This window comes from Tenrec ecaudatus, chromosome 14 (genome assembly GCF_050624435.1).
Source record: "Tenrec ecaudatus isolate mTenEca1 chromosome 14, mTenEca1.hap1, whole genome shotgun sequence".
NCBI classification, from domain to species: domain Eukaryota; kingdom Metazoa; phylum Chordata; class Mammalia; order Afrosoricida; family Tenrecidae; genus Tenrec; species Tenrec ecaudatus.
The window spans coordinates 114,151,474-114,162,264 of NC_134543.1; the positions used below are offsets into that span (position 1 = coordinate 114,151,474).

At 57.7% G+C, this 10,791-nt stretch overlaps 1 protein-coding gene across 1 annotated transcript in view; it reads right to left on the bottom strand.

The window, feature by feature from the left end:
* Positions 1 to 6,665, bottom strand: part of ONECUT1 (one cut homeobox 1) — a 39,832-nt gene extending 33,167 nt beyond the window's left edge. The window contains exon 1 of the mRNA XM_075532143.1: positions 5,564 to 6,665. Within this exon, the coding sequence (XP_075388258.1) occupies positions 5,564 to 6,665 (1,102 nt within the window). The remainder of the gene's footprint in view (positions 1 to 5,563) is intronic.
* Positions 6,666 to 10,791: the final 4,126 nt, after the last annotated feature.

Sequence of the window (10,791 nt, forward strand, 5' to 3'; positions counted from 1 at the left end):
TGAAAGGCACGGGCTTTGGACTGTGGAGGCTCAGAAGCTAACACCTGAGCATCCCCGCACTAATCCCTAGCCGCTTTGTCACAGGGAGGTCAGCCATCACCTTACTGAAAGCCCGCGTGAGAACAGTTTCCCCCAAGAACTTGGCGTCGCCGCAGCGCCTGTTTGATGAGCGGGATTTGCCACGAATGTGGAAATGATGACATCAAAACGGCTCGTGTAACAACCTCCTTAAAGACCTCGTAGATTAGAGATGACTATAGATTTTCCTCAGCACGGATCAAAGGGACTGAATTGAACGTTTTAGCTTAATGATCCAACCCCTGTCACACAGAAGGGACGCGGATCCCGAGTTTTATAAGCAGGTGTGCGCGTGCACTCGGACGCGCGCACACACACAGCTGCGGTGGAGGGACCAAAAGATCAACTGGCGGATCGACTCGCAGATGGCTTGATCTTTTCTCTGACTTGGCCGCGCTGGTGCGTGTATTCCTGGCGGGGCCTCGCACGCTCTCATTAACGTTAGAGTGTGGCCTGACGGTTGTCCTGCTCTCCACACTTCCCAAGAGTAGTTCCCAGCCAGCTCCCGAGAGTGTTGGAGAGGGATGTGCGCAGCCGGCGGCGGGGCTCTGTCCAGGGTGCTGATGCCGAGCCAGGGCCCCCGGCCGGTCGGCCTCGCAGCGCCCTTTCAGCCACCCACACTCTCTGGCGGAGACAAAGAACTCGGAGCCCCAGGCCTCCGAGCGGTCAGTACGCTGGACAGGGACACAGCTAAACAAAGCGATCGCTAATCCGGCTGGTAGGCGACCCTCACACTCCAACCTTGGTCTTCAGCCCTCCAGGCGGGCTCATCTCTTCTACTTTGACCTTGCCTTTCTCAAAGGGAAACATGCCGGCACAAGGATCCTGGGCATAGGAAATCCAAACGTGCATCTTTGGTGGTGCGAGGTGGGGGGTGAGGTGGAGTTTGGGGTTAAAGTTGGGGCATACTTCGGAGCGATGGGAATTTTGTTCCCATCAATGAAGAAATACTCAAGGCGCTGTTGGGGGTCCAAACGGATCCCCCAGGTAATATGTTCTTCATTTCCACGCCCTTTTCTTGGTAAAATACATATCTTTTTTTTTTTAAATAGAAAAAGGCGCTGGGAGCATCCCTTTAGGGAGGAGCGGCAGCACCGCGGTGACTTCCTGCGGTGGCCCGCAGAGGGCGCGCGTAGCCGCCAAAGCACTAGCCGGGAAGGTGAGCCCCAAAGGTGGGCATCCAGCAGGGGTCGAAGGAGCTACTGGCTCCCCGCAGTGTGTCGGACTGTCGTAGCTGGAAGATAAAGACGGCCCTGGACTTGGAGTAGCTTTGCGGATACTGCACAACAGTGCTATTGTTGGCACTGTTTGCCCCAGGTGTCAGATGACTGGCCTGGGCCCGGTGCTTTCAGGGGTTTTAGGGATGCATCATTGAGGGGACAGGTCACCACGTACCAGCCACCACGCCTCAACATCCAGAAGGAGGTCTCCCTCACCCCCACCAAACCAGCAGTTCGGATCTTAACCAGATGCTGGCGCTCCCAAGTGGGGACTTAAAAGAGGGCGCTGTCCCATGCTACACAGAGAACAGACACAGGCCATGTCCTCACAGTGCTTCCTGGCCATTTACCCCCAGGGTGAGATCTCTTGGTTTCTCGCTAGCTGGCCAGCACCGGGAACCCCTGCAGACTCTCGGGACTTGGCCCCGTCAGGTCTGGGATGCTCCTGTCTCCCCAGGCCAAACAGGGCAGTCTAGGTCCCCGCCTGGAGCCAGAGGCCTTGCAGTCCACCAGACCCCCACCTCTACGAGCTCCAAGTGGGAAGCGCCCGCCGCGCCTGCAGCTCCTTTGTTCCCTCAGCAGCAGGCAGGGAGCAGCTGTCAGGCCAGAGACCCGGGCGCTGGGGAATCGGTCCACTGGTCGCCTTTCCCTCCCACCCCGAAATCTTTTCAGCCCCCCGCCCCCTCCTTGCCCCCCCCCCCCCATCTCACGCGCTTAGGCTTGGCCTCTTTCCCGACCCCAGCCTTCAGGGGGATTGGAAAAGTGAAAGTTTGCAGGGTCCAGCGCCTCACCCTGGTGTCCGGCCCCCGAGGTGTAAGGAGGTGAGGGGCCAGTTGAAATGTCACCTGCCAGGATAAATATTAACAAAGGGCAAATGGACTTGTGCAGGGGACCGGTTATCAATCAACTAGCCTGCAAGGCCACGCACGGCAAACACAGCCCAGGTTGAGCGGGGCGAGACTTTCCCAGGGCGGCCTCTGGCCCACTACTCCCCACGAGCTGGGCCCTCCCAGGGGAGGATCTGAGGCACATTCTGGCTAGGAAGGGGTGCGGGCCTGTCAAGAGAGGGAGGCGAGACCCACTTGGAGACCCACTGCCAGGGCCGCTCTGGGATTCGGCCATCTCTTGGTTGGATAGAGTAAAAGTGGCCCCACTTCACACACCAGCGCATCCCTTGCCTGCGCACCCTGGCGTCCCGGGTCCACTGAGCGCTGAGCGGGTGGGTGGGCTTCGCGGGTGGTTCGCGCAGTGCCTTCCGGAATCTTTCATTGGAAACAAGTCCCCTGGTGTCTGGATGGGTGCCCACGTCAGAGGAAGGACACGTACCAGGCCACCCCCCCATGCCCTCTTCCCTCTGGGACCCGCTGCTGCGAGCAGAGTAGTCCCCGCTGCGGCGTCTCTTGGGGCTGCCCTGAGTATCACACGGAGGGAACAGATATTGATTTTTTTAAGGTAGTTAATTCGGTGAGGATTTTTTCCTGTCGCCCGGCTCTCACTAACTCACGTAATCTCGCAACCTGATGGCGCCTACCCAAACACGCTGCCACGTGGGGGGGGGGGGGAGAAAGAGGGTGTTTTGACCCGCAAATCACAAGCTGCCAGTAGGGGGGGGGGCGGGGACGGGCTGGGGAAGACACCCATTTCTGCCCCGCGAAGGAGCTGAGGCCCCGTGGGTCGGGGCCTCCCTCGTCCTGGGTCCAGAGGTGGGCTTTTTAGGGTGCCACCAAAGAGCCCAGGGGAGGAGTGTACCTTGGCGGGCTGGGGGCTGGACCAGGTCGCGCCAAGGGGCTCTGTGGGCAATTCTTGAGGCACCTGCATTTAGGGCTTCCTAGAAATTATTTGGAAAGTTAAAAAAATGACTCCCACTTTCAAAATGTGAAAACAGTATGGTGGATCATCCTGACTTAAAAATAGATATGTTCGCTGCATGAAGAGCCTGCTGGCCTGCCCGCAGGGCACCTGCCGTTGCACGCCTCCCCATCCCATTAACAGGAGAAAGGAAAAAAACCGGAGGTTGGACTTCTGGCACGTGTTTTGCCCGAATTCTCGATTTCACACCTTTTGTGGAAAATATTATGTACCCGACTGGGGGCTGGGCACAGCTGGCGACAAATGGCTTGGTGGTCTGCTCTGCCCTCAAGCAGGTGGCCAATGGATTCCTGGGGTCCCCTAGGCTGGTGTCCCGGCCCCCCTCCCCACCTGTGCCTACCTACCTCCTGGTTCACCAGCCCCAGTACAGCGGTGCCGCCACCTGATTCTCCGCATTCCACGCGTTCAGGTCTGAGGTCGCTTGCACGGGACAGGGTGATAGACCAGGTGTGAGGGTTGGCTCTGAACAGAACCTGTCAGTCTGCCCTTCCAGGAGGCCATTTGATATGATGGGGGTAGCTCTGCCATCGAAGTAGTGAGTCCAGGCTGAGGGATTGTCTTCTTTGGGGACATCGCACGCCATTCCCACCCTCTTCTCCCACTCCGCTCCCATCTGACCCACAGCACCCGCCACCACGGCCTCGCAGAGTCCGGGAAGCCTGAGCACGAGCCCTTGAGAAAAGACCCTGGCGTCCTGATGGGCGGGCCGGCCTCAAGGAAGAGCCTACTTCCACTCTCTCTGGCCCTGTGGGCTTGGCTCAATCCACTGGAAGTGGGGAGGGAGGGGGACAGAGGCGAGATGGTTCCTGCCCACAGGGTTAGAGACAGTCTTTCTATTGCTCCCAAAGGGGAAGCCAAGAACCTAGGATTCCCGAGGGCACCCATCAGCTTCCCCTCCCTTGGCGGTGCCACCTCTCCCACTTGACACCTGGGCACCGGCACTAGGAGCCAGAGCAGCGGCTGGGTTTGGCGCGAAAGAGCTCGGCGGGGCCGAGGTTTCAGGCTCCGTGCGAGGCCTGGAGCGTCTAGAACCCAGGCGAGCTTGGAGAGGCCGCCCTGGTCAAGCCGCAAGCTTGGGGACACCTGCCACCCCCTAGCTTCTCATTGGCAGCAAGAGGTGGGGGAGGGGGCTCTGGCGTCTCGCTTTGATTTTCGACTGTGAAACGGCTCAGTGCCCCTGGCTCCGAGCTAGCGGATTGACTGTCTTTCGTTCTCCAGGGACGAATTAATGGAGAACGATCAGTTAATTAACAAACCCTGATTCCGGCTTTTACCTTTCTTTTTAGCCCGGGCGCAAGCCTGGGCGCCGGACAGGGGGTGGGGGCCCGTTGAAGGGGAATGAGAGCCGGGACTCAGGAGTCAATCAACTTGGCGACCTCGTTCAGCTCTCACCAAACCGAGTCGACCCTCAGCTGCCCTCGCCTCAGTTACCCCCACCCCATCCCTGCCTCCTCCCTCCGGGCAAATCAGCCAGGAATCTTCAGCTGCCTATCCAGCAGGACTCAGCAGTCCCTTCCATCCGCCCGCCTCCCCCCCTCAACCTCAACCCCGCAACTCAACCTACAGAGTTGGATGGACACAGAGCTGACCAGGGGCGCTATCTGCGCCTTAGTTGGCTCAGAACCCCCTGGGTTTCAGGCCGGAAAACCTTGACTCCTAGGGGTCATTTCCACACTCTCCCAGCTGCGGGGAGAGTCCAGCGAAATTTCACGGGGATTGACGCCAAAGACAACGTCTTAAATGAGTGGGCTCTGAAGTCGGTCCCCGAGTTCTGCTAGCAGGGACCTTATTCCTGGGGTGATGGCAGTGGTCACCACGCCCTCTGCCCCCACCCACCGTCAGCCTCCCCTCCTTTCCATACCCAGTTTCCATGCGCCCTGAGTGCATGCCAACCCGAACACCGACCGCGTCGCGCCACGCATGGAGGCTCTGCCAGGGACTTGGCTGGAGTTTTCCCCGGTGCCAATTAACAGCGTGAGCTCGGCAGGGTCACCGCAGCGAGTTCAGCCAAACCCAGGTTGGCAGCTTTCGCCTCTGGCTCGCTCCATCCAGAGCCGGGCCTGTGCCAGTGGTGTGGACTGTGAGCAGTTCTATGCACATGCCTGCCTCTGGAGTGCCCTGCCCGGAGAGATCACGTCCCGACCTCTCTAGGTGTCCTACCATTCTAGTTTCCAGCTCGGGCTTCAGAATAAATGCACCCCAGGTCTCTCAACTCTCCCTGCCTCGCACAGGCTACCACGCTGGGTCCCGAATGAGGAAGTCTGTGGTCCCCACCCCCACCCCTAAGTCCCCAAGTGCAAAGGAGTGCAAGCTCCCGGGCCATCTTGGGAACAGGGTGTATGTAGCTGGATGAAATCCGTTCTCCTTCCCTCCCTTTGGCTCCTTGTTTGGCTCACCTGCTAAGCGGAGCGCGGACATGCGCTGGAACTCCGGCTCCTGCAGCCACTTCCACATCCTCCGGAAGGTCTCCCGGCCGGACTTGAGTTTGCTCCAGGGTTTGGGGTTGCGCAGCAAGTCCGAGAGAGTCCCCTGGGAGCGGCAGAGCACCCTCTGCGCGAAGATGGCCTGGGGGATGCTGTAGCGCTTGAGCTCCGTAGTGATACGCTGCGCCACCTCTTTGGTATTGATCTCTTCCATCTGCCCTGAATTACTTCCCGTGCTGACCTGCGCGCCGGTCACTGAAGGGTTGGGCTCCCGAGTCGTCCCCAGAAGCTGGCTGTGGCCCTGGGCGTTCAGGTGGGCATGGGGGTGGTGTGGGGGAAGGCCGTTGATGGGCACCATGCCGGCCGAGGTGGGTGTGAGGTGCTGTTCTCCGTGGCGGCCGAGCATGGCCGGGTGATGGGCTTCAAAGCCGTTGGGGGTGAGCATCTTGTCAGTGGGCATGGCGGCGCCCGGGTGGGCGTAGTGGGGGAGCCCTTGCTGGGTGTTATGGATGCCACCCAGACCGGAACCGGAGAGGGGCGAGAGGCTTTGGCCCATGCCGGCCACGTCCTTGTGGTAGGGGGTGTACAGGTTATTCATGGAGGCCAACCCCCGCTCGTCCCGCATGAGCGTGAAGCTGCCGCTCACGTTGCCCGCCAGGCGTTGGTGGTGGTGCGGATGGTGGTGGTGGTGGTGGTGGTGGTGATGGTGGGGGAACTTGTCCGAGACTGTGGAGATGGGCGGCAGCGGCTGCAGAGGGGTTAACGTGGTATAGGTGGTGGGCATGCTCATACCTGGGGGGGTCTCGCAGGCCATGGTCATGGTGGGGTGCAGGGGACCGGCCAGGCTGTGCTCGGGAGCCCGGTGGTGGTGGTGGTAATCGCCGCCGCCGCCGCCGTCCAGCAGGGACGCCATGCCCATGGAGCGTGGGTGCGCGGGGGGCAGGTGGCTACCGCGATGCCCCACGGAGCTGCGCGCGTGGGGGCTGCCGCCCAGCAGGTCGGCGGGGGCGGGCACGGGCTCATGGCTCACCCCGTGCAGCTCGCCGATCGCCTCCATGGTCAGCTGCGCGTTCATCGTGATCGGGGCGAGCGGGCGGCGGACACCACATCGATGTGGCCGGGCAGCGAGCGGCAGCGGCAGCGGCGGCGGCGGCGGCGGCCAGGGGTGCACGGGGTCCGGTCTTCACATCTGCTGCCGGCGACTGCTGCCCGCCTTCCTTCCTCTCACTGTGGGGCTCTGTCTCTCTCTGCGGCGCGCCTTCCCCGATCCCCCCACCTCTCCTTCTGCGTCTTCGGCTTCCTGGGCTTTTTTTTTTTTAATATTAATTTCCAAAAGGGATCCGCGCCGTTGGGCGAGCGCGGTGCCTCTAGTCCACCCGCCCCTGGCCCCCTCTCGCCCCTCTCCTTAGACTGGTGAGGCCCTGGACTCCCCAGACGCGGTCCGCGCGCCTGCCGCGCCTGCTGCCCGCCCGCGCCTTTCTCCAGCTGGAGCCATGGCTCCGTTACTGTGCAGACTCTCGGGTCGCCTAGCCGCCGCCGCCGCCGCCGCTGCCGCCGCCGCCGCCACCGCCGCCGCAGCGGCCCGCCCTCACGCCCGCCGGGCGGAGCACGCATGCGCTGGCCGCGGCCCCGCCCCCCGGTCCCCGCGCGCGCCGGGCCCGTGACGTCCCCCGCGGGGGCAGGCGGGAGGGCGCGCTCTTTCCCAGTGGTGCGGGCGACCTGGGACCGCGCGCACTTGCCCAGGCCCGAACGCGGAGCGCGACCTACGGCCGCCGCCGCCGCCGCCCCGCCACCGGGAAAGACTGGCGGCCCCGCAGGGTTCCCAGATGAATCTGGGTCCTCTCTTTGGAGCCCTGGGCCGCCCGGCCGCGTTCCCATTCCGGGTGACGCGCTGTGGTTGGACCGCGCGCTCCATTTTCGGCCTCCAGGTGCAGATTGCCCGGGGAGCCAGCGACGGGGTCACCGGCCCTTCCTTCCTCGCCCAGTACACTTTATTTCCTGGAGTGCGCCTGGGAGTCAGTCTGAGGTCTTCCCACGCTCATCCCCATTCTCAAGGGATTTTGATTTCGGGGGGGGGGGGGACAGGCACCCAGATTTCCTGAAGACCTGCATCAACTTGGTGGCACTTACCCTAACTTCCCCCGCGCCCCCCAACCCCAATACTCTGCGGCCCAACCTCCCACCCAAGCCCAGGGGAGAGGAGCGTTCCGAGCTAAAGGTCCCAGCCTGGGCAATACCTTGGCTGTTCCAAACTGTGCGGGTCTTTCTATGGCTCGGCTCGTAATTAAGGCGGTGCACCGCTCTGCCAATGAATCGGCGAGTGTGTTGGGAGGGGGGCATGGGGAGGAGGATGCCCTGGTGGGTTCCCACTTTAACTTCCGGTGCTGTTGGGGCAGCTCAAGGCTGTGGCCCTTCCTGCGGTTTCCATGGCCTGCCTGATACAGCACCCAGAGGCCCGCCACTTTGGCGGAGGCGCTGATGCGGGCAGAGTGGACGCGGGCACGGCTATGGTCTCTTGGGTTCGCAGGAATGCCCATGTTTGCGACGCCCACAGAAGAGCCTCTGGATTTGAAAATCCGTTTCCCTTCGGCTGCGATTGTTAGCTTTCATCAATCACGCTCCAAGGAGAAGTGGAACCTAGCCCTTGAGCTTGGTGGGCAGGGCGGGGGACTTGGTAAGGGGGGGGGGAACCCTAGTGTGGGATGTTGACCGGCTGCCACGTGCCAGGACATTCTTTCATTTACAAAAGAAAAGAGAGTGAGAGAAACAAAAGGCAGGGCAGAGTCAGTTTCATTGCTTTCAAGCCTCAAAGAAAGGACAGATGTGCCCATTGTCCAGGCTTTTGGCAGTTACAGCCCGTCAGCGCAGAACTTCAACCCAGGCCCAGCGGTGGTCATAATAAAGGCAGACAGCCTCCTGGAACCTTAGGCTATCTGTTGAGGAAGGAGCCATGTGCATGTGGCCTGGGCTGGGTCAAGCTCAAACTGTGTGGTAGACTATTATAGCCCACAAGTGGTGTTTGCCTTTATCTCCAGGTCTTCTGGAATTGGCAGTTAATGGCTGGATTTCCAAGGAAAAAGATTGGGCCAGGCAACCGTTTAGGCAAACCCTCCACCAACTTAAGCATGAGCATTGAGCCCAAGTCCCTGTAGCTAGCCACCTGGAGAACATCCATGACATTAACCTTGCCCTGGGATTGACTGCTCTGTCTGGTTACATCACCAGAGATACCTCTGTCTTGTCCAAACAATTCATATGGAGGCCCTGTATATGCTTACTTACACAGTGAATATTTTAGATATTCTGGGGTCCCCACAAAAGAAAGAGTCGTTGGGAAAATTTCACAGACATAAAGGAACCAAAAAACAAAACCATTCCATTTAAGTTTAAATCTATTCCTATCTTTGATTCCTCATTGTGTCCGTTCTCTTTTCCTGCCACCCAGAGCATGAGACTAGACAATGGATTAAGTGACTGTCAGCCTTTGAGCTGAAGTGTTGTCCCCCTTCCTATATCTTAATCCCCGCCCCTCCAGAAAGGATTGATTTGCCCTTATGACAATTCTCTTCCTCAAAGGGAGTTAGTTAAGAAAGCAGTAAGTACCACCAAGGGCACAGATTGTATAGCTGAGTAGGGACTTGATCTGGAAACCCTCTGGATGTGAGACTTCCAGCTGAGCCCTTGGAGGTCACCTGAGGAGGGCTGGGGTCAGGTGAGTTCAGTAGGCCCCCTCCCAAAGGAGGAGCCAAAGGAAAGACTGGCATGTGGGTAACATGTTGGATTGTGTTGGTTCACTGCTTCCTTTGGTATGTTTTCATATACTCATATCGTTTGTTCATATATATGTTAATGCATGTCTAAATTTCCCCCATTCTTCTTCGCTGCTTCTTTTACATAACTTGTAGTTGACTATGTCAGAGTGATTTTTTTTTTCAGTCAGAAGCATTCTAATTTGACTGACCTCTTGGGATGATTGCCTGTTGTAACAAAGGATGTGTGAAAAAATGTTTACTTACGTTTTATTGACTATGCAAAGTCATTTGATTGTATGGATCATGCCTAATTATGGAAAACATTGCAAAGAATGGGTATTCTGAAACACTTCATTGTGCTCCTATGGGAAATTCATACATAGACCAAGAGGCAGATGAACATATTTAACAATGGACACCATGTGGTTTAAACCTTGAGAAGGTGAGGGTGGTATCCTTTCCCCGTATTTATTCAGTCTGAATATATGTTAATTAATCAGAAGCTGGACAATACAAAGAGAATGAATGGAGCATTCATTAACAGCCCGTGACATACGGACGACACCACCTGCTCAAAGTGAAGAGGACTTGAAGCATGCACCGATGAAGGTCCAAGACTACATATCGCTTTTCCTGTGGATTATAGCTTAATGTAAAGAAAACAGAAATCCATACAGCTGAATCGATAAGCAAGCTCCCAATAAATGGAGAAAATATTAAGGCGGACGAGATTTCATTTTACTTGGATCCACTCACAACATCCAAGGAAGAAGCAGTCAGGAAGGCTGTATCACATGGAGCAACACTCCTTAGAGTGTTGAAGAGCAAAGATGTTTCTTCAAGCTAAGCTGTGACTGGTCCAAGCGTGGTATTTTTAAGCACCTCATGTGTATGGGAAAGCGAGACCATGAACAAAGCAGACTGAAGAATAACCAATGCTCTTGAATTAGGGTGCCGGCAAGGAAAATTGCATGCACATATATTTCATGGACTGCCAGAGAAGAAGCAACTCTATTGGGGACAGATATAGTCAGAATGTTCCTAGGGCATGTTAGCAGAGGTCCCTGGAGAAAGACAAAATGCTTGGTAAAGTAGAGGCTCATTGAACAAAAGAGGAAGACCTACAACAAATAGATGGACACATAGGTCTTGTAACAATGATGAACTCAAACAGCGCCAATGTGAGGGTGGCTTACACTCAGGATCGAGGTACACAGAGTTGCTATGAGTCGAAACCCAATGGCATCCAACAAGGACAAGGATGTGTGATGGATGGGAAAGATGCTCTTCTCGGCCAATGTGCATGTGTGTGTGTGTGTGTGTGTGTGTGTGTGTGTGTGTGTGTGTGGTCACTGGACAATCTAGACAGATTGTCGACTGCTGGAGATCTGGGATTACATTTTGTAATCTTTTCTCACTCCTCCCGTCAACCCCATTCAGTACCCAGCA